General features: G+C 38.2%; 2 protein-coding genes across 2 annotated transcripts; one reads left to right on the forward strand and one right to left on the reverse strand.

Moving 5' to 3' along the window:
• Positions 1-1,197: 1,197 nt before the first annotated feature.
• On the reverse strand, positions 1,198-14,189 carry QDPR (quinoid dihydropteridine reductase). The gene is made up of 7 exons (XM_063459886.1): positions 13,997-14,189; positions 13,481-13,573; positions 12,039-12,135; positions 8,506-8,646; positions 5,723-5,831; positions 3,435-3,518; positions 1,198-1,640 (listed from the first exon to the last, which is right to left on the reverse strand). Exons 1-7 carry the CDS (start codon positions 14,090-14,092, stop codon positions 1,535-1,537), a joined length of 726 nt encoding a protein of 241 aa, XP_063315956.1. The 5' UTR covers positions 14,093-14,189; the 3' UTR covers positions 1,198-1,534.
• A 6,003-nt stretch (positions 14,190-20,192) lies between these two features.
• On the forward strand, positions 20,193-23,336 carry CLRN2 (clarin 2). The gene is made up of 3 exons (XM_063459887.1): positions 20,193-20,445; positions 22,027-22,206; positions 23,071-23,336. The coding sequence occupies exons 1-3, from the start codon at positions 20,193-20,195 to the stop codon at positions 23,334-23,336; spliced, it is 699 nt and encodes a 232-aa protein (XP_063315957.1).
• Positions 23,337-23,688: the final 352 nt, after the last annotated feature.

A 23,688-nucleotide genomic window follows, 5' to 3' on the forward strand; every position in this document is an offset into this window, starting at 1 on the left:
CCAGGTTTCACTGTGTCGGATGCGTGAAGATGTACGGTAAGCAATTTTGTTTTAATTCTGTTACATATTGGCCGGATTGTTTTTGTTTTGCAGAAATGGTCTTGGTAAAGGGCAATCACAGGTCCGAAACATTGATAGCTCTGCAGCCATTATGGAATAAAATATATAGTCACTTTGGCATAAAGTCTGTATGAGTGCCCACATCTTTCTTACGTTTGTATAGTGTATATTGGCTATTTAGTGGCTGACGCTGGGCAAAAGAGATAAATATTACTAGCAGATAGTGAATGCAGTCACATCCTTGGTTTGAGATATATAGATTTTATTTTTTACCCCTCTAAAAACATCAGGCACATATAGCTTTGCATGAAGATGCAAGATGGGACATACATATTTTTAAATGAGATATTTATCAATAATGGTTAGATGTCCTTTCTCATACAGAAAACCTGCATATCTGTACATTGGCATGCTTTAATCACGTCAGTGCTGTCATTCGTTGACTTTTTCAATATCCAAGCTATTCACAGTAGCTGCTCACTAAGCATTGTGTGCCAGTGGGTGCTGTCACAGGTCACAAAACCCTCATAGGACTGAGCATGCCATAACTGCCAACAACAGGAGATTACATGTAGTAAATATGATAGGAGGTGAACAAAGGCAGCAAGCTAATCTAACTAAATGAAATGTGGTCTACATTTTAACCCCTTAATGCCCAAAGATATGCGATATGCCAGACAGGTCATAATCTAAAAAGGACTTTCCTAATCGCGAAGCAATACAATTTTTTTTTTTTAAGTGTGTATAAGTTACACATGGAGCATCTTTAGATCAAATTGTTACAGACTGGCTTATCTTCATTCCAACATTCTCAATGTTCACAATGTATTTAGCGCTCATAAATTTGCTGGTGTTCTACAACATAGCATAAATATGCACATTCCAAGGTTATGAGGAAATTGCTATTAGAAGCTGCGTCTGTGTACATACGTTGTCCAGGGCTAGAGATGTAAAAATCAAAGCACATATTGAAAACCAATTATGCTGCTCCATTATTCATAACCCAATAAAATGATATTTTTAAATGAATTTGTTAGATCTAGCCAATAAAAATGTTTTTGTTTCTTTTTAAAACGTAACGCTATTAAAAAGGAAATTGTATTTGTACATGAAAAATAAATAAATACACAAGACCCATTTATATCTGAGAACAGTTTTAATAAAAACATGACTTTCAGGAAAAACAAAAATTCATGTTTTCGTTTCATTACTCTTTCAGGTCATAAGCTATTTAAACAACAGAAATAATGTAATGTAAACCTTCGAATTGGTTGAACTACAAATACACTTTTTAAGAGAACACATACCTGAATACTTGGGTTGGCAATATGTCCATATAGACCGTAAAATAGCTATTTAACCACACTAGACAAAAAGTTGACAGTAAATTGAATGGATATCATACAACATAAGTGAGGGTTGTAGATGGGGTCTGACTAAATCCAGACTCAATTCATCACAGATTTACTTCATCTTACAAATTAGCAGGAATTAGCTCGGACTTTCCTTTTTCGGTGACCACCTTGATGAGACTACCAGATTTTGGCCTGTTGTTTCCATTGGTCCACTTATAAAACGTTCTATTCAAAGGACAAAAAAAAAAAAAAAAAAAAAAAACACATTTCAATAAGTCAGAATAGCTAAATGATCAATGAAATGATTCATCAGAAAGATTAACAGGTGCTGAATATTTCAAGTTCATTTAACCAAATTTTGGAAACTAGTAAACATATCGGAATGACTAGTAATCACAGAGATATTTAGTGACCTTTAGCTGGCTGCAATAATGTAATGAAATGCAGCATTAGCTCACCTGCAAACTAACAAATTAAAGGGACACTCCAGGCACCCAGACCACTTCTGCCCATTGGAGTGGTCTGGGTGCCAAGAGAAAAAAAACAGGTCGCAAGAGTATTCTGAGAACGGACAGCAGCTGAAATAGCCTGCCCTTCGGTGGGTCCCCGCTCAGAACTCAAGTTGGTTTTAGCTCATCTTGTGCCATTACAGAGAGAACATATCTGAAGCATATCAGACTGGTCCCACCCATACAGACAGTCCAGATCCGAAATGCCAGCAAGTTCTCTCTGCACGAGAGATACAGCAACCCCAGATGATCGTTTCAGCCTTGTTAGGCATCATCAGTGAGGCATAGCTGATATCTCTCTAGGCACCGTGAGTGGTCTGGGTGCCAACTCCCACCACCCTTAACCCTGCAAGTGTAATTATTACAGTTTTTGTAAACTGCAATTACTTTGCAGAGTTAAGTCCTCCTCTAGTGGCTGTCTATCAGTCAGCCACTAGAAGGACTTACATGTTCTTAGAACACGAAAAGGGTTTTAAACAACGCTGGATGTCATCACGCTCTGCCTGAGGAACTCCAGCATCGCCGAAATCCCCACAGGAAAGCATTGAATAATGCTTTCCTATGTGGAGGTCTAATGCGCGTGAAAAAATTCTACATCCACCATACACACCACATCCTTGTGGACGGACTAAGGATGGGCCCTGTGAGTGCACTCGGGAAGAGGCCCAGGGGAGCTGTGTCAGTGGCCCCAAAATGTTTGATAGCAGCCCTAAATGTGAGACTGCAGGGTCATGATCTTTACATCAAAAAGGTTTTATCAAGCTGAAGTTGTTATGGTGTTCAGAGTATACCATTAAATTGGTGAGATTGAATGAAATACAGGCTAAAATAATGGTTAGGTAAAAATAATGCCATCGAGGAGTTCTGGATACAACCATAAACCAATATTCAGCAGTTTCTAAAGATCAGATGGTTATTCAGGCACAAAGCAGCATCTATTCTGTGAGGCTGAATCATGATACGACCAGACGTCAAAAAGGTGGGGGGAGGAAACGACCTTCAATTCTGGCAAACATCTTGAAAACAAAAAAGGCTGCACACATAGCAACTACAATAAGCTCAGGAGGTTATAGTTATTGGAGGGCCTTTTCCAAACAGACTAATTAGGCATCCTGCTTTAATGCCCAGAGTACCACGTTAAAACGGATCATCAGACACTTCTGCCAAGTCCTCCGTTAACTGTACTGCCATGTAGTATTGCATCTATCCAACAGTTTACACAACTTCAAATAAAAGTACACATTGATTTTATTCTGTTATTTTAGGTTTACATTCATGATAGCTGCTCATTTACAGACAAAAAGGACAGTTACATATAATTACCATCCAATGTATTTTCTTAATGGATAATAATTGAAAGATGCCAGTTACACAGAACATTAATAAAAGGGTGGGTAATGGTTCAGAAATTAAGCATCCTACATTGATGTGAAACGGAAATAAAGGGCAAACAACACAGTGAGAAGAAGAACACAGTGTGCAGTCAGATAAGAACATATCATGTACTCACTCAGCGATAAAGTCTAAGGGTGTCCAGGAACTAAAGTCTGCTTCTGGCATTGATGCTCTGTTGGCAGGCGTATCCAAGGTAACACTGAGAATGGAAGAGATAAGCTTATTAAACCACGGAACATACAAACCAGCTACTTTGTATCATCAAGCCGCCGGCACACAAAAACAGCAGACAGTACGCAAACAGAACACTGGAAATGTATAAAAAACTGAAATACTCTTTCATACACATCTGTGCTGCATGCAAGATTTTCTTTAGATTTTCCAATATTGTGCAAAATAATAAAAAATTAAAAACAAAAGCACCGTAAAAATGCAAAATAATCATATCAATATATGTTTAGAACCAGGTTTCCCCCAGAGCTTTATAACCACTACAGATTACTGTGAGTCTTTTAGTGCAATGCCTCTGTCCATGCATTCTCACTGTAAAATATGCCGTATACTTTATAGTACACCTTGTGATCTCAATAGCTTGCAGAACCACATTTAACAGCAATAACTTGCAAATAATTTTCTGTTTGACTTTAGCTGTCTCTCATATTACGCTGTTGTTTTTCTATGTTTTTTATTTTTTTATTCAAGTGATTAAATATCTGAAGAGTTTTATCTCTATCCTGAATGATGTACTTTGTATACATAAGTTAGAATATACTTCTGGTTCAGAGTTTTAAATTTGGTGTGACCACACACACACACACACTATATACACATTTGTTCATAACGGTGCACCACACAACCCTTTTTGCTGTTATGTTTTACATATCACGGTTGATGGAGCTAACCGGTGTGTGAGTGCAGTTTGGCCAAGCACTAATATCTGTTATTTGTCTTATATTGTTGTAGAGGAATTTTGGCCCATTTTTCTTTACAACGTAGCTTCAGTTTGTTATGGTTTGCTGGCATTTGTTTATGCACAGGTCTCTTAAGGTCCCGACGCAGCATTTCAATCGGGTTGAGGTCAGAACTTGACTGGGCCGTTGCAACAACTTGATTCTTTTCTCTTTCAGCCCTTTTCTTGTACATTTGCTTGTGTGCTTGGGATCATTTTCCTGTTGCTTGACCCAATTTTGGCCAAGCTTCAGCAGTCGTACAGATGGCCAAATGTATTATGGCCAAACACCTTCACTTTGGTCTTACCTGTCCAAAGGACATTTTTCCAGAAGTCTTGTGGTTTGTTCAGATGCAACTTTGCAAACCTAAGCCGTGCTGCCAAGTTCTTTTAGAGAGAAGAGGCTTTCTTCTGGAAAACCTTCCAAACAAACCATACATGTTCATTCTTTTTCCAGGAACTGCTAAAACTTCGGCTTTTATAGAGGTGGTCACACTTGCTGATGATAAATTAATCAAGGGAATTTGGTTAGCAGCACCAATCTGCTACTTGGCCTCCTAATTCCTATGGAAGCATCAAGGGTGTACTTCGTTTTTCCACACATGGCTTCTCCACTTGGACTTTATTTTTGGTAAATAAATCATAAAACAGTTAGTGTAATCTGTCATGTGTTGTTTTATTTACCTAATGTTAATACCTTTAGAACAGATTATATCCCAATATGTAAACCATAGAATTCAAAGAGTATGTGCTTTCTTTTAAACAATGATTGTATGTTACATCAGGCTCAACCTGGTTTTCCCTTTGTCATGTAGTGGGTAAAGTGGAAAATCCTTTAATACAACTGTCACGGGCTAGTAAGCATGTCTCATTAACCCCAGTGACAATATCAGACCCCATACATTAGCATAAGAGGTTTTGACCGATAGAGCCACTGGATAGTCTGATTAGAGCTCACTGCTTTTGCTTGCCTGGGGATCTGTAGCACGGCAGGGACTTTAAAAATTAGACTTTTCTCATTTTAATTAATTATTTATATAAAGCATTAGATGAACACATCACACACTATAACCACTATAACACACTTTAGTGGTTATGTTGTCAGGAGTACCCCATACAGTCCACTGTACACAGGGAAACCACTTTTAAGCAGTTTAATTTCTTACCCGAGCAGTGCCAGACACTGCTCCCTGCAGCCAGCTCACGCAGGACTATGACACTGGCTAAACTGATCAGCTGATGCAGGGCTTAACGTTAAAGAAGTCTAGCTTCTGCCTCTCTGAAGGTTGTAGTGGAGGCAGGGACTAGAACCGTAGGAGGTGCACTATTGTAATTATGATGCTTAAAAGAATGCTGCTTTATTAGATATAAAAAATGTGGGTTACTTCAAGGAAAATTCTCGAACACAAAAGTTTAAAAAGGCCAGAACCTTATTTGACAAGTAAACTACTCACGGCAGGATAGCAACAGCAGCAGAATTTGTAGGCAATCCACTCTTCTCACCACCAAGACTCTGACAAAGCTGATGTACAGCTGCTTTTGCCATGCCATAAGCTGCCATGCCTAAACACGTCAAAAAAAAAAAAAAGAAGAAAATTGTACAAATGATGATTCACAAGATAGATTTCACATTAAAATTCTATAAGACAACAGTCAGAGAGCCATCCTTTATATATACACACACACTTTATTTAAACAAGAGACACAAACCATTTCGGATTTATAAACATGCACAATAAAATACACATTATTTAGCATTTAAAGCCATCACTATAAGGGTTGGTTTAACAAGGAAGGGCTGATGGAGCTGGAGCTCCATGCTCACAGGACTCCACTGAGATGAAACTTTGCTACAGTTCTCCAAGGTTTGATAAATGGCTGGGCCTTGGACAGTAAAAAAAAAAAAACTATCACGGGCCGTACTATTACTGCTGAGGTTAACTTTCACATTAGCAGTGTCAATTTTGAAAGCATCAATTGGCTGCTGATCAGCTAGCATTTTCAACCAATAAATACTGTCCAAACCTGGATGAAATAGACTTTGCTAATGGGGAAGTAAAACTCACATAGAAGCAATACAGTGAGTAACAAGCCAGGCTGCAATCACTTTAGTGACCCTTGGTTTGTGTCAATCCAACAACTATACATGTGCTTCTAAAAAGATGTTAAATTTAGGCTCATGTTGTATGGAGTGTCTTGATCTTTCCAGTTGAGCTGATGTGCTCTACCCAGTCATTGTCCTAAAATATTGTACTGTAGATGCAGGTTTGGAACAGAGAAAGTCGTTTTGCTTGTATTATTTCTATTGTGGCTGGATTTTGGCACTAGCTGTGCAATCTATAGAGATAACAGGCACTGGTCGTATTGAAGCAAAGCTCATTTGTAGATTTTATTTGAGAGTGTTTTTTTGGGGGGGGGAGGGGGCGGGCAAAGGGTATGACTGCAGGAGGATGAAAGGAAACGGCAAATTGTCACAATGTTCCAAAGGTGAAGGGGTAGCCATAAAAAGCATGTTGATTTCAATAACCTTTGTTATGCCAGACAGGGTCTGAACAATTACCATTAAGTGTGTTTCAGTAGCAACACAGGATGTTACACAGCCATATTTAGTGCCCATAAACATGTGACACAGGAACATGCTTCAGCTAAAGTTTTGTATACTTCTTACTCCCGAATGTTCCAATATGTGGCTGTTTTTTTTTTTCTAAACATTCTTTTATTAAAAGACATGTCAGAAACGGAGGTTAAATGACAATACGAAGATAAATCTTCAGGAGAACACATACAACATCTGTCCTAGCAATATCTCAGAAGATGTTCACAAAATACAATAAAACATGTTAACTATTGTTACAAGCAGGGGTCATACTACAGCTGACAGACAATCCAACCACGAAACATGTATTTGCCTTTCACTTTCCCCCTTCTTAGAGACCTGTCACTGTACATGTTCCAATAAAGTGTTTTTTTTTTTGGTTTTTTTAACATTCACAAAAGCAGAGAGATATGAATGGAAAATTAAATTGATACGTTTTGTTAAAAATGAAGATCAAGAAATAAAAAAAATCCCTAATATAATTATGGCAACTAAACCATTAGCAATGGAGAAAAAAATAAATAAACTAATTAAAACGAAAATGACCACAAGTAATTCTTGTTTAATTAAGATGTGTATTTAAGCAGTTATCTGAAATAAATCATGGATTAGTATTGCAAAATGCTTCTTTTGCAATACACACTGTCTGCTATGTGTAATGAAACACATGTGTAAAGAACAAAAATTCACAGGACAAAGTCAACAGATTCCATTTGAAGTTGTAAAAGTAAGTTCAAACAGCAGCCCATACAAGCATACGTAAATCACTTCATTTTCTTCACTTTTGTGCATTGTAGCGATGTTATTTTTGTATCAAGTTAAAAGCCATCAAAATGTGAAACTTGATTTCTTAATGAGGGGAAAAAAATAAATAAATACTACAGCACTACAGACAGTTTATAGGTAGGGCCAATCTAACTTGTTCCAGACTTTACTGTCCTGGTTAAGATCATAGGGTAAGCAAATGTAACAATTAGAGTGAAGTGCCAAGCATACAAGGAAGCCAACTTTATTTTACTTCTGTAACAGTATCATCTGAAATAGATTATGAAGCTGAAAAAGAACAAAAGAAATAATAAAAAAAAAAAGCCTGTATTCTTGCCTGCTTGTTCTGTCCACAATTTTGTAGTACAAGTGTTTTTCCCTAGATTATGAAAATGTTTGCCATGTTTTTTGTATGCATATTTTAACTCTGAATCCTGAAATTCTTTTACATGACAAACCTCAGTCTGTAAATTTTCCTGAAAAAGTATAATTTTGCACAATAAAAATATTCTGCTTTATTAATTTACTTTAATTCTATATCAGAATCTGCAAGCAAAATACATTGATACGCCTCATTTCCTCACATGAGATGGGTGCATACTGCCCTTTCCATCTTATGTATTACAGTCCAGATTTAGTGACACCCAACACACCCATCTCTTAAGAATTGTCAGCCTTTTATTGATTGCCTGGAAAAAAACACTGAACTAGTGAATTTAAATTGAAGTAGCAAAATAAAGCAAATTAAAAAAAAAAAAAAAAAAATCTCTCACAAGTGTGATACCTCTTACAGTACAGTGAACAGAATACATGCCCACATACGAAATCTTCATTGTCAAATTAACACTGAAGAATACAAAGTTTCTCCAAACTCACCTGGGGTTGCGGACAAAGCTGCATTTGCCCCAGATAGTGTAAGCAAACCCCCATCCTTTAAGTGCTTTGTTGCAAGATGACTTGAGATGGTTGACGTCCAAACACTCTGCTTCCACATCTGATCACTGCTTTTATAGAAGGCTACGGAGAAAAAAATAAATAGAAATTATATATATATATATTACACACACACAGTCAGCCACATCAAAGTTATTAATCAGAAAATGCTTCCATTATTGCTTTCCTCCTGGATAGGTCAGTAAAAAAAGCAGTCCTTATTAAACAGTATTAACACATAGCACTTACTAAACGGTGTCCGACAAGCCCCAAACATAAACGCTTTACTGAAGTGTGGGAATGTTGGTTCACTTACATGGGATATTCCTCAACTCCTAATCCCCAACAGGCATAACAATTACAACAATGCTATATCAGCTAACTGATGTAACTGCAATCTGTGTTACTGGTACTTTGAGTGCATGTATTAACATGAAATGGTTTATAACCTACATTATGTACAATAGGTGTTGGTGTGAAAAGTTAAGAAAACAAACTTAAGATTTAAATAATAATAATCCTCATTAATATTATTAGATATTAGAAGATTAAGTGGCAGAGAGAGAAAAAAATGCCTACAATCTACATGACAAAATAAATAAATATGCAGAACAGCTGTAGGTAACCTCAGTGTAAAATAAAAAAAAATAAAAAAATATATATATATATATATATATATATATATATATATATATATTTTTTTTTTTTTTTTTTTTAAATTATGAGAAACATGTCCAGGAGACATATGCTACACACCTTTCAGATTGTTAGCATGCTATTCATTATAAAAAGAAAAAAAAAAAAAAAATTATAACCAAATCAAAAATGTGTTGGTTGAGTAATCCGTAGCCTCCAGTTGCTTGCCTGAAACTATTAACAGTCTAGTCTGGAGCCTTTGGCTATTACACAAGAGGTTGCTGGCATTAAAGTCAAACTGGAAGGTCAGTGGAAAGAGCAAGGGAAGCCACATGTCAGGGTCAAAGAGGTCACAAATAAAATGTGACCAGGTGGCCTAATGGATAGAATGTGCCTCTTACAACCATTTGTAGATAAAATGTTAAAGCAAACACTAATGATAGTTAATCTGGAGAAGAAAAATATTTTTTCTTCTCATTTTAGGTTATCCATTGAAAGAGAGTGGTCATTTCCAGACTGAAGTTTCGCTTTACATTTTTAGAGGATTTATTAATGACCTCCTTATCGTGATGGGTTATTTGATGTGCAGGATGTATTATTAGACCAGACTGACAAGGAAAGTGAACAGATTTTTTTTCCCTTTCTAAATAAACACAGATTACTAGAAATACAAAATTATGCTCTTCAGAGCAAATCAATATATGGTCAACCATTATCTTGCAGTGTAATTATTAACCACTGAAACTACAGCTCATCAAAAACATATAGTAATATAGATTATATCTCTGAACGGAAAGGGAAAATATATATATCCCTGTTTGTGTTTTATTGAATACCATATTCAAGTAATCAAACATGCATAAGCTGGGAAACACAAAACAATATAAAACAAAGTATAGAAAGGGTTATGATAACGATTTACACAAATATATAAAAAGTAAATAAATTGCAACATTTTAGGCTGTTGGAGATAGATATATCTGTAGATACACATATATACACACCCACACAGTGTCCGCACATATGCACAGACAAAACAGCCACACACACCAAGTGTGATTTACCTACAGCATTAAAGGACCACTCTAGGCACCCAGACCACTTCAGCTTAATGAAGTGGTCTGGGTGCCAGGTCCAGCTAGGGTTAACTAATTGTTTTAGAAACATAGCAGTTTCAGAGAAACTGCTATGTTTATCAATTAGTTAAGCCTTCCCCCTAATCCTCTAGTGGCTGTCTCACTGACAGCCGCTAGAGGCGCTTGCGTGATTCTCACTGTGAAAATCATGAATGCTTTCCTATGTGACCGGCTGAATGCGCGCGCAGCTCTTGCCGCGTGTGCGCATTCAGCCGACGGGGAGGAACGGAGGCGGAGAGGAGGAGGAGAGCTCCCCGCCCAGCGCTGGAAAAAAGGTAAGTTTTTACCCCTTTCCCCTTTCCAGAGCCGGGCGGGAGGGGGTCCCTGAGGGTGGGGGCACCCTCAGGGCACTCTAGTGCCAGGAAAACGAGTATGCTTTCCTGGCACTAGAGTGGTCCTTTAATGGATCATACTCCTGCACATCCAGCAATGTGGTATACATGATTGAATGCACCAAATGCCACCTAGGATACTACATTGGGGAAACCACCCAGCCATTAAATAGCTAATGAATATGCACAGACACTCCAATAAACACCACAAAGAGGAATCATCCTGCACCACTTTACCCGGCCTGGCCACTCAATGAAGGACCTAAACATCAAAGTACTGAAAGTTTTTTTTTTTTTTTTTAAATACCCAAGAAAGAAAAAAACTTTTGAAACCTGACTAATCAAATTGTTTAACAGTAAAAATAGAGGACTAAATATTGATTTGGGCTTCCTGTCCCACTACCAACACTTTACATGAGCACTCCCTGACATTATCTTACTGTTCTGTCATATGTATCAACATTTTAAAATGCATTCCAATTTATTCTACCATCTTCTGCACGTTTTTTTTCTCCCTCTCCCCCTCCCTCACTCTGATCTTCACATAAGATATTTATGACCATCTGCAAGAATGGTGTGCGTTTTCTATCAAACCTGTGTCTTATCTGCACTCATGTCGCTTTAACCCCTGTATCACAACTCAACTTTGAATGCTATGTGTCGTCTTGCTCAGAAATGCTTCAGAATTGAGAAAGTGAGGTTCTCCCGAAAGCTTGTCATTAAAAAAAAAAAAAAAAAAAATGTATTACAAGATACGAATTGTATCTTTTTTTTTTTTTTTTTAAACATATACATGAAATTAATATATTGGCCTAATTTTGTAATATTCCACTATAGTAAGTAAAGCCCTACATAAGACACTCTTTGAATTTGTAGGTCAGCTCTGGATGTCACAGCCATGGAGGGGCAGATAAAAACCATTAATCTTCAGAAAAAGAAAAAAAGAAAAAACACAACACCACACACACAATTGAAAGAAGACACGAAAAGCTACAAGAGCAGTTTGCATGTGGAATTCAACCCCAGCAAGAATTAATGCCAGACACACACATGGGCAAAAAAAACCTGCTGACTCACTGTGAATTGCTCCTTGAACTATATTACCCAATGTAATGGGGAGATTGTATCCCACCCCCCCAGTGTGATTTACGGATGAGGAAAATATGCTCTCAAACTACTCTTCCTGATAAAGTTGTACATATAACAATTGTGGTTTTAAATGATGAAGGTGCTTTGGCAACCAACCCTCACATTTATTTTGGACCATATTCCCAACTAGCAGACGAAGCATCAGAAAAAAAAAAAAAATACAACTAAACAGATACTGTAACAGTGTTTAGAGCGGATTAACTACAGAATAAACAGAACTTACACTTCGCCTTTGCCGAGCCACCTGCCCAGCCTCCAGCCACACACAAAATGGCATCCACTTGCTGGCCATCCAGGAGCTGTTCAACAGCAGATGTGACCTAAGAAAGAAGTTAAGAAAAAAAATACAATTATAACATTCAGACATAAAGTTAACATGAGAGGTTGCACATTTCTAAAGACGCAACATTATGTCTCCACAAAACTTCTCTTTTTTAGAAAAAAAATAAAATCAGTGGATAAAAGTCAAAACACTGCTTTTTTTTTATTTTATTTACATTTTTCAAAAACAGAAAAGCTAGAAATATGGAAAGATCGAGAAATTTCAATTTTTTTGGGTCTAAAATTTGCAAATCCCCTGTCAATTCGCCACTTACTAAAGGAGTATGAAATTGGCTAGATTTGACCTGAATTGAAATTGAATCACTGAATTATTTCCCCGCTTATACTTTGTTTACCATTTAGTAGATAAACCTGCAATAAAACCATGCATATATATTTTTTCTCCAGGTTTTCTTTGTGGGTATATAAAAGCAGCAGGCCCTAACACTTTCTCCCCGCCACATTCTCTCAACCTGTGCTGGGGAGAACACACCACTCATTTAGAAGCCTCTGTGCTGGAGTCGCAAGCATGCATGCAGCCACATGGTTCCATTGTAGCACAGCTCATTGAGAAGGGGGAGAGGCAGGCATGCGCTAGCTTAGTAGGATTGTCGCTTCCGTCAGCTCTGTGGAGCTAATGGATGCAGAAGAAAACCTCCATTGCTGTTTGAGTGACAGCCAGTGAGGTATTTTCTCCCCCAATTATACTTGTAAGATACTGACATAATTACACAAGTTTACAATTAATAAATAAAATCAAGGAAAGGTCAGTGAGTGCTGTTATCAAAAAAGTGCTCCAAAGTTCTAAAAAAAAAAAAAAAAATTGCGCAATTAGTATGGAAACTAATAGAATTTGCAATTTTTTTTCCATTGGCAATTGCTCCACTTTTAGAACATTTCAGCACCTCTTTAATCAAGTCACTGTTCTAAATCTTCCATCAATCTCTCCTTACTTAGTCTACACACTCTTTAAGGTTCAGATATTTCCCAGTTTTACCACATACAATAATGTTAAACCTGGACCCTGGAACACTAGAGGCCTTGTTTTGATAACCAATGACTTATACTAGTGGTGAACAGTTTTGTGAAACTACAACTTCCATGATTTTCATGCAAGTTGTGACCCTACCAACTCAAGGGATTTTTCCTTTGCCTATCTATTTCTTAAACAATGAAATGTTGCTAGCCTTTTCTAGGTCTGCATGTTGCAAAGATTTTCCTAATTCCTTATCACAAACTGGTCAAGTTTCTACCGATCTCAACAACTGGTTTTGCAAATATACAGGTCAATACAATGATTTAGAGAAGCTACATTTTTAACGCTATATAAAATAACACACTTACCTGATCAGATTGTTCAGTAAATGAATCTGACAGCTTCACCACAATATTAGCACTAGCACTAGCATTCTCTGTTACATCTATGGATGCCACCCACTGAGAACAGGAAAAATAGAAAATATTAGACTGTTGGTGAATACAAGCAATCAATGAGACATGCAAACAGGAGATCGAAGACTGTGAAAACTCAACTTACAAGCTCCAGCTGTTGTGGAGTTAATGTCATGTGATCCTCAGCCAGCAAAATAGCTGTCTGGGATTCCTGTGACTTGTAGTCCACAGCAGCAGTAGTGCAACAGGTGGGCCATCACTGGTCATAAACAAAACAACAACAAAAAACAGCAGCACAGTTTTCCCTAAATGTTTAGATGGCTTGAAGATAAAACTACAACTCTCAACATCCACTTAGAACCGTACAGGGAAATTATTGAGTATATAATAAAGTGTCAAGAAAAAAGAAAAACAAGTGCTGCAAAAGACTATTTTAACATACATACAAATCACTGTTAGTTGACTTACCCAGTTCTTGGATTTAAAGTATTCCACACACTTGGAACCTAGCGCCCCTCTTCCTCCATACACCAGCACTCTGTGAGCCTCTGCTGCAGCAGCCATAGTGAGTCAGTCCCTGGGTTAAAGTGCTCTCTGGTTAGCAGTGTCTGTCATTGAAGAAGCCTGTGTCTGCAGCATGACTCCTCCTGCACTGACGTCACTCCCTCCAGCGTTCTGATCGAGCGTTCCCGTCCTGAGCTATTCCAGCGTTCTATTGGGTTGATGCGCTCCCCCTTCAGCGCTGATACGTTCGGACGCAGGAACTGAGTGTTGTGGGCGTGGCTTAGCTTGCCATGCTCTTGTTCCCCGATGTCCTGTGCAATGAGCTCTATTCACTAAATTCCGAATGCAGACGAATGTCACACGTTGGCTATTTAAGTCAGAATTGTCTGCCAATTGGATTTCAATTCGCTACCATTTGGAGTTTAGTAAATAACCCCACTAAAAAAAATGAAAAAAAAATATATACAATAAATAAAAATACATATATATATCAGTTGTTATAGCCTATTTTTTGTGTGGGTATTTTGCAAGTAATAGGGTTATTCACTAAAGTAAGAATTCAAGGCGAATACAAAGTTAATTTAACGTCAAAGTATCCAAACTGAAAATATGACCCTGTAAAATCTGAATGTACCTTAATAGGACACTGTAGGTACCCAGACCACTTCAGCTCCTTTAAGTGGTCTGGGTGCAATGTCCCATGTCCCTTAACCCTACAGTGGTAATTATTGCAGTTTCTGAGAAACTGCAATAATTACCTCTGAGGGTTAACTCCTTCTCTAGTGGTTGTCTACCAGACTGCAACTAGAGGGACTTCAGGAATCGAAACGGAGCTTTGGTCCATTATCTGATGCTGGACATCCTCATGAGAACTTCCAGCGTCAGACTTTTCCCCATAGGAAAGCATTGAATAATGCATTTGCGGCAATGGCTGCACTCTCATTAGTATTTCCCCATAGGAAAGCATTGATGCTTTCCTATGGGGAAATACTAATGAGAGTGCAGCCATTGCCGCAAATGCGCATTAGGTCTCCCCCGCCGGCTGACGGCCGGGGAGGAGCGTGAGTAGAGCCTGACCCAGGGTTATTAGTATTATTATTATGTTATTATTTATATAGCGCCATCAAATTCCGCAGCGCTTTACAATGGGTGGACGAACAGACATGTAGTTGCAAACTTGTAACCAGACAAGTTGGACACACAGGAACAGGGGGGTTAAGGGCCCTGCTCAATGAGCTTATATGCTAGAGGGAGTGGGGTAAAATGACACAAAAAAGGTAAGGATAGTATTAGACTAGTGACAGTTGCAGAAGAGGAATCAGTCAGGAGCTATTAACAGTTTAATTGATACGCTTTTATGAAGAAGTTGGTATTTAACGATTTTTTGAAGGAGTGGAGACTGGGTGAGCATCTAACGGAGGAGGGAAGCGAGTTCAACAGGAACGGTGCAGCCCTCGAGAAATCTTGAAGGCAAGCATCAGAGGTGGGAGTACGGACAGAAGATAGACGTAAGTCTTCAGCAGATCGTAAGGGATTAGACAGGACATACTTGTGTATAAGGGAGGATAGATAGGTGGGAGCAGCATTATATTAGGGTTGAGGGACATCGGCGCTGGATTCAGGTAAGTGACTGAAGGGGGGCACCGCAGGAGTCTATAGTCCCAGAAAAATGGGTTTGTTTTCCTGGCACTATAGAATTCATTTAATCTTGAGGGGCAGTGGTTATTATTTTTATTTTTTTGTACTAAAAAGGGAGTCAGGGTTATTAATTAAATGCCAAATTTTAGTAATTGGACATCTGGATTGCAACATTTAGCCTGAAGTAGCTAAGCTTTGATTCAGTGCACCTCTATGAGGAGAGACCAGGGCTATGTTTAGCTAGCTCTGCACACCCCACCCCCACCCCAGCCCACCTTATTGGCTGAGATCATTAGAATTTACAATCTCAGTCAATCCAATGTTTTCCTATGAGAAAGCATTGTGATTGGCTGAGAAAATCACTTCTGATTATGTCAGCCAAGTAGGCAGATCAGGGGCAGAGCCAGCAGCAGCAGACTGAAGTAAAGGTTAGATTTTGCTACATTTATGGGGGGCAAGGAGGGGGGCTATATGGTGGTTTTAACACTATAAGGCCAGGAATACATATTTGTCTTCCTGACCCTATAGTGTTCCTTTAACCCCTTAAGGACACATGACATGTGTGACATGTCATGATTCCCTTTTATTCCAGAAGTTTGGTCCTTAAGGGGTTAAGATTGGGTTATTGGCTGGGTAAGAGAAGCACACTCACTGTACTTTTGCATGCATGCACATTCTTCTTTCACTAATAGAGACATTAAGATTACATGTACATTAGGGGCAGAGCTTGCCATCTAACCTGTTCAGATGCCATTTCTCTCAGCTCCTAGGGAAATTTCCTAATCTGTCCCATCCCAGCAAAACTAAAGCTGATACAGCTTCAAAAACTACCTATATATAGCTATACAATCTAAAAAGAATTACAAACAAGAAACACAAAATAGTGTAATATTGTCTGTCACCAAAACAATGAATGTAGGTATGTATTGTACTCACAAAAGTACGTATAATTCAGGCATGTAGTAAGATATTAGCGTACACGTCCTTCTTGCCGCATCCTTTCGCTTATTGAATACATAGGGAAAAAAGGAAAAGGGACAAAAACATAGTGTAGTATTTTTAACACCAAAAAACACTTTATTCATGTTACACTCACAAGATAAAAGTTAATGTAAGGCATATCAACAAAAGCCTGCTGTCCAACACGAGGTAGTATTTCACAGGAACAGAAGTGCAGAAGTGCAAAAAATAAAAACAAAAGATAAACAAAGCAATAAAAACAATGTATAATCCCAAAGCCCTTCGCGTTTCGTCCTATCGTGGATATCCTCAGGGGCATCTGAAGGGTGTGTGCTGAAATCTCCTACTGCCAAGTTTAAATATCCAAAATTCGCGCCATCCTGATATCCAATCAACCAATCAAGAACAGCGACTTTGTGTAGATTCATCTGAGATTGTCCCTCAGCGATGGGTCAGGCTCTCTTCTTCTCTGTTGGATCAATCATTTCCTATGGGGATTTAGCAGATGCTTGATGTCCTCACGCACAGCGTGAGGACGTCCAGCATCAGTTTGGTCTCTTAAACCCCCAGCAGGATTTAACACCTCAAGGTAATTATTGCAGTTTCTGAGAAACTGCAATAATTAAACTTGCAGGGTTAAGGGGAGTGGGACACCGCACTCAGACAACTTCAATGAGCTGAAGTGGTCTGGGTGCCTATAGTGTCCCTTTAAAGAACCACTATAGGCACCCAGAACACTTCAGCTCAATGAAGTGGTCTGGGTGCCAGGTCCCCCTGGTTTTAACTCTGCAGCTGAAAACATAGCAATTTCAGAGAAACTGCTATGTTTACATTGCAGGGTTAATCCAGCCTCTAGTGGCTGTCTCCCTGACAGCCACTAGAGGCTCTACCGCAATTCTCAGTGAGAAAATCGCATTGTGAATTTAGATCCCCATAGGAAAGCATTAAGTAATGCTTTCCTATGGGCGGTATGAAAGCATACACACCTCCCCAAAATGGAATTCAAGTATAATACTTGTACTGCTATTTTAAGAAGAACTATTGTTTAGCCAGTGCGTTTATGAGGTTAGAGAGGGCAAGAAACCCTTCCTCCCCAAGTTCAGATTGTTAAAATGTTTAGCTGACTAGGTTCTTCTTGGGCAGGCAGATGATCAAATTGGAGATGACAATCCTATAACGCAGTAAGCGCATAATTCAGGCCATCCTTGTACAGAATGAACTGTTGATCCATCTCTAAGATTTTCCATATCAGGACTCACTCTTCCTTTCGAGAAAAAGCAGTTCTGAATGTTTTCTGTCTCAGAATTATCATGCACCATCGTAAGACAAAAATATATATCTAAATCTTCAAGGTGGAGTCCAATTCTTTCCACCAATCATTTAGTGAGATTTCACTTGATTTAGGAGCCTCATATTTTCTTGTCCTACTGCATAGTCAGATTGTAGATCAAGGAGCTTCATTTTTAGTTTTGGGCTTTTCCATACGATCTTATTGGGCTCCCAAAGATATTTAAAAAGATCCGAGTGACTACAGAGATCCAGAAACACAGGAGGGATGGGGGCATTTTTACTTTACTTATCAACATACCAGTATAGATAGCTATTAGGGTGGAATTTCAATGGTAGGCACATTATTTCTTCAAAAAATTAAATATACATGCATAAGAAAAGTAATGAGATGCTGTATATGTATAACATAAAGATTATATTAAGATATTAAACATGTCAATATTCATGTAAGTAGTATATTATTGTGCAGCAATATAGGTAAAAAATACATTCTTCCTCTGTTGCTAATCACCATTTGAGACAAATTGTGCTATAATGAAAAGATGTCTGTTGACATTCCAAACATCTGATTTAAATGTTTCAATTACTAGCATAACAGCAGCTTTTGATTTGTGGAGTATAATAGCAGGAAATTGCAACATAGAAGGCATCACTGTCTCTGTCTTAGTGTCTTCTCTGTCTCTGTGTTAATTGACAGCAGTACATGCAGTTTAGAGCTCAGCTTGATTACCTTTTTTATTTTATTTTTTACATTACCAGTAAATCCCATTGTAAAATTTCATAAAAATGAAATCCATAGACATTTGTACAAATAACACTAGTAATTGCAATTCAATGACATGAGTTGTGTATACCTTTTTAAGATTCTCCTTGTATCCTCTATTGTCATCACATAACTTTCTAACTTCCCCATACACTCCCCCCAAAAATCTCATCTTCTTTAACCAACTAAATTAACCTCTTGCATGTGCAAAAGTGAGTATAATAACCATTTCGATGCCACAAGGGTAAAACCTGCATCAGAATGATAGGAGTAAAAGTTCATAACGTCTTTAACCCCTTAAGGACACATGACATGTGTGACATGTCATGATTCCCTTGTATTCCAGAAGTTTGGTCCTTAAGGGGTTAATGTCCATTAGTGTTAGAGAAGTACTTCTGTAAGCCCAAGCTCTAAGGAAGCAAGATTGCAGTGTAGTGATGCTGTAGTGGTTATGGTGCCAGGAGTGCCTTTGTGCCCCCTTGTTTAAGTAGTTAAACCGTTTGCCCGCATCTACCTGTTGTTCCTGTGTCACTGTGTAATTGTCTCATTTATTGTAAATTTCCCCCCTTTCATAATATTGTAAAGCGCTGCGGAATTAGTTGGCGCTATATAAATACCAATATTAATAATTAGAGAAGTACCAGAAACTCAGTGAAAGAGCTTCCAGCTCTCAGTGGAGAAGGTGACGAGTGCCTGGAGGACCACAAGTAAATTCTTAAAACTTTAGGAAATGGTTTCACTACTTACATTGGTGATGCTAACGCACTCCTGGCACCATAACCACTGCACACTGTTGTGGTTATAGTGCTTGTGTTCTTTTAAGGCTGAATAACATGTGCATGTCTATTAATGCAATTATGCTTTGTCAATTGTGGACATTTCCCTTGCACCCCCTGTTCTGGACACCAGGAAACAAACCTTTGACAGTAGAATATAACGCAAATTCGGGATGATTCCACCAGATCAGGAATATTTGGCAGACATGCCACTGACAGAGCTAACTCTATTTTACCTTCTTCTGAACAATTACCATATTTTGAGCAAGGCCCTAATCAAATTTTTTTCCTTACCTTGTTTTGTTATTATTACATGTATGTTTAATTTATCCATTGAACAGCACTTTGGAATATGTTATTTATTTCATAAATAAAACCAGTAATAATAATAATAATTTACTCTGCCACTTTGTAGCGACTGTTATTTGAGTATTTAAAACAAGAGACGATAAAAGCGGCCGATGAAATCCTAGGAGGGCGACACAGATTAGGTTACTGTCTCTAGGATCAAAGCTACACCAGTTTACCTATCCCTGAAGATCTCCATTGCAAAGTGCTTTTCAAGCTGCAGGCTGAAATTTTCGTAGGTATGCTGGGCATCTTTATCCTCCAAACACTGTATTAACTATGGAGCTATCCAATCATCTCAGTAACCCTCGAATATCCAAAAATCATTTGAAGAAGTGCTTGTGCAGCACTGCAGTGCCAGGGATGATTTCTTAAACGCGTTAGGATGCCTGGATGCTTTAAGAAAATTATATTTTCTCTGGCTTCTGCTTTCAGTTTGGTCTCCTTTTTGTTGATAATCGTTGCCATGGCAACTCAGAAATGGATGACTGGAAAAACCCTTTGTCAAACAGGAGTTGACTTGGTTAATGCGTCGGATCCAGAACTGGTGAAATTTATTGGGGACATTTACTATGGAATCTTCCAGGGTGGAAAAGTGAGACAGTGTGGCTTGGGAAAGCGAGTTTTCACGTTCACTAGTGAGTATTGTTTTAATTTTTTTTTAATTTTAAATCAAATTTTATGTATTTTAAGTTATTTAGATATTAAACATAAGTAACATGTATTTGTTTAATTTAATTTTTTTCACCTTCAGTTATGACCACATTGTAATAATTAAACTATTTGTCATGTATATATATTGTAATTCATTTCCAAATAATTATTCTGACTGGGTTAAAATGCCCAGAAAATATATAAAACAGAAATACAGAATGAAACATAAACTAAAAAACAATAGTAATAGACTGAGGAAAGGAAAAAAAAAAAGGGAAAAAAAAAAGAATATATACACAGACAGAATGATATATACATACATGTAAGACAGAATGATACATAATAATAATAGAGAGGAGACAGATAGGACTCTCCATGGAAAGGCATAATTGATGTTAGGGTGTCACTTTTTAACCAATAAATTATTCAGAGAAACATTTTCTATACAGATTACACATTGTTTACATAGAAAATCGAATTCTCACCCTGCAGTCCCAAAAAGAGAAATTAATATGGAGTATGAAGGGGTTGAAAGACACAACAGATATAAGATTAAATAACATTCCAGGGTTTGTTCATTTAACAACACACAGCAGCAAGCTGAAAAAAAAGTGGCAGACAGACATAACGACAAGGTCTGAAATGCTGACAAATAGACATAAAGACTGTACAAGTAAAAAAAAATGCAGCCACACATCAAAGAAGATACAGATTTAGTAAATGTTAAGTGGCAGAAAGTGTGGCAGAACTAAGGTTGGAAAACGGGCATGTAACATACAGAGAGAGAAAAAGGACAATGGCGTAGCAACAGAACTGAGAGAGATAGATTGGGGAGATAAAAGGGATACGGTAGAGGGGAACTCTGACAAAATGGCCATAGACAGAAAAGGGAGGGTTGAGAAAGATAGGTAATGTGAAATGTGAAATAAGTTGAGAGACAAAGAACCAAGAAACATAAGGATAAGAGACTAGAAAGGAAAATAGGTGGTAAGCTGAAGAAGATAGAAAGAAGGAAGCTGTGGGTATAGAAAGAAAAATGCAAAAATTAAAAGGCTGGTAGAATGAAAAAGCATAAAATGGCTGGAGGTGTGTGCCTAGCTCTTCCAATTCCAGGCTTCAAACCGGAAGGCGTTGGGCAATACTAGTGTAGATTGGGCACACTTGTTGGTGTCTCAGTCTATGCGTTTTCCATACTTTGAGTGTGAATACTCTTCAAGCTCAGCTAGCACTCAATATAATTGAGTTGTTACCCCCTTATGCATGCACATTTACACTGTGAAATTGTAGTTGTCTTTTGTTGGAGTCTCTTTAAATCCATACCCTTTCCCGTGTCTTGCTAATCTTAGCACTTACTTACAGGGATGACAGCTATAGTTTAAATGTAACATTCAATTTACCTAGTCAGGTTCCCTTTGAATGTCTCACCTCTGAACTCAAAACTAGACTCACAATGTTCTACTGCACACTTTAACTGATTACTGAGAACATTGGAGACATTTAGCTGGTAACCTTGTTACTGTATTGTTTGCGTTATATAATTAAATGTATGATGTTTGTATTTTCAGTTTTTCCAGACATGGTGAAAACTCTGAACACCTCTCTCCACGTGGCAATAATCCTCTTCCTCTTCTCAGCTATTGCTTTTGCACTCGTCAGTTTTGGGTTCTGTGTCCACAATATACTAAAGGCTCCTTATCGCACTATTAAAGGCCCTGCTGGAATATGCCTATGGAATTTAATTGCAGGTAGCACAATCAATGATATTACTACAGATAACTGTGTGTCTATCTAGTTGTGTCATGAAAAAGAAACCAAAGAGCATAAGAATGAACCTCTGGATTGCAGTCCCCTGGATCCCTAGTAGATAATCAGCTTCACATTTAAAGGAATGAGTGCCAGAATGGTATGATGAAGGATTCCAAAACAATGTATTCACTTGATTGCAGAAATTTTAGATCTAGTAGTCTAAAAAAGTTTTTTTACATTCTCTGAGTAGTCAGGCCAATGCTGAGTCCAGTTCTCCCTCAACCCAATCTTCCTCTGTCATTGCAGGTGAAGGGACATCCCGGAGGACATACCATTGGTCATCTGTCAACAGCATTCTATGCTTGCCGATGACAGACATCAAATATGCACAGAATCAACATTAGCCAGTATGGAACTCTTGTTGCAGGCTAGTTAATGATGCTGCCGGAGGTGGGGTTATATCTCTTGCAGTCACGGACTTTAAGTCTGTATGTGCAGTGTCACAAACAGACTCCAGGCTCCATGATCAAATCACTGAACTAGCCATGGTGCTTGGAGTAACCCTCCGTGCATCATTAATACTTATGTAACCACCTCCAATTTTCCTGGGGCATAATCTATTGAATATGCAACTGGTACAGATTACAGCAGGGTACAACTGAAGGTGTTGTGGGTCAAGTTACTGCACAAGGATTATCAATGGAACAACAGGAGCATTATAACAAGAGGACCACTTAGATAAACACACCTTTTAAATACATTCATCCATCACATTACCAACTGATCCATTCAAACATCCATCCATCTGTCTATCCATCCATCAGTTATGTGCAAGTCACATCTGACTTTTTATCTCCTTGCAGGTTTGTTCATTGTATTTGCTATAACAAGCTTTATTGCTGCCGTTCAACTCCATCAACTCACAGAAAGAATAGCAAACTTCCGTGAAAACGTTTTCAGGATAGTCATCTTGGAAGAAAAGTATGAAGACTCCTTCTGGTTATGTGTGGCAAGCGGAGCAACACACGCTGTAAACATGCTGCTAATGGCAGCGAGTGCGATCCGCCTCCCTAAATTTAAGACTAAGACAGAAGAAGCAAATGTGGCTCCAGAGGACATCATGTACTAATAATTTGTTTAGGATCTATCTCTGCCTGTTTTAAAGCTTACATGGTGCTGTAAGACGGGAACCCTGCTTCCATACTCAATAAAACAACTTGTGGTTGGAGATAGGAAGGGAATTGGAAGGTGTAGAAATGTGCAAGAGAGGCTAATGGATGAAAGGACGTGAAACCTTGTTATAGAGTCAAGTTTCTAGTTTCTAACTGAAAGTAGGATGGGTGGTCTTGTGTTCTCCTAATGTGGGAAGTGATGGGTCATCTAGTTTTTACTTGTGGTGTGATTACTTTGCTGCTTGGGCAGCTGAGGGGCCTAGGAGAAAGGCAGAGGGTGAACATCTCACTGATATACAGTGGACCACC

The sequence above is a fragment of the Pelobates fuscus genome, chromosome 6 (genome assembly GCF_036172605.1).
Source record: "Pelobates fuscus isolate aPelFus1 chromosome 6, aPelFus1.pri, whole genome shotgun sequence".
Lineage (NCBI taxonomy): Eukaryota > Metazoa > Chordata > Amphibia > Anura > Pelobatidae > Pelobates > Pelobates fuscus.

What these genes read in the sequence shown, in the direction of transcription:
- CLRN2 (XM_063459887.1), top strand. Translation starts at nt 20,193, where the DNA reads ATGCCTGGATGCTTTAAGAAAATTATATTTTCTCTGGCTTCTGCTTTC. An exon ending in GCGAGTTTTCACGTTCACTA is followed by an intron (nt 20,446 to 22,026) that starts GTGAGTATTGTT and finishes TTGTATTTTCAG; the next exon opens with TTTTTCCAGACATGGTGAAA. An exon ending in CCTATGGAATTTAATTGCAG is followed by an intron (nt 22,207 to 23,070) that starts GTAGCACAATCA and finishes ATCTCCTTGCAG; the next exon opens with GTTTGTTCATTGTATTTGCT.
- QDPR (XM_063459886.1), bottom strand. Translation starts at nt 14,092, where the DNA reads ATGGCTGCTGCAGCAGAGGCTCACAGAGTGCTGGTGTATGGAGGAAGA. An exon ending in TTACTGAACAATCTGATCAG is followed by an intron (nt 12,136 to 13,480) that starts GTAAGTGTGTTA and finishes CTTCTTTCTTAG; the next exon opens with GTCACATCTGCTGTTGAACA. An exon ending in GCTGCTGTTGCTATCCTGCC is followed by an intron (nt 3,519 to 5,722) that starts GTGAGTAGTTTA and finishes TTCCATTCTCAG; the next exon opens with TGTTACCTTGGATACGCCTG.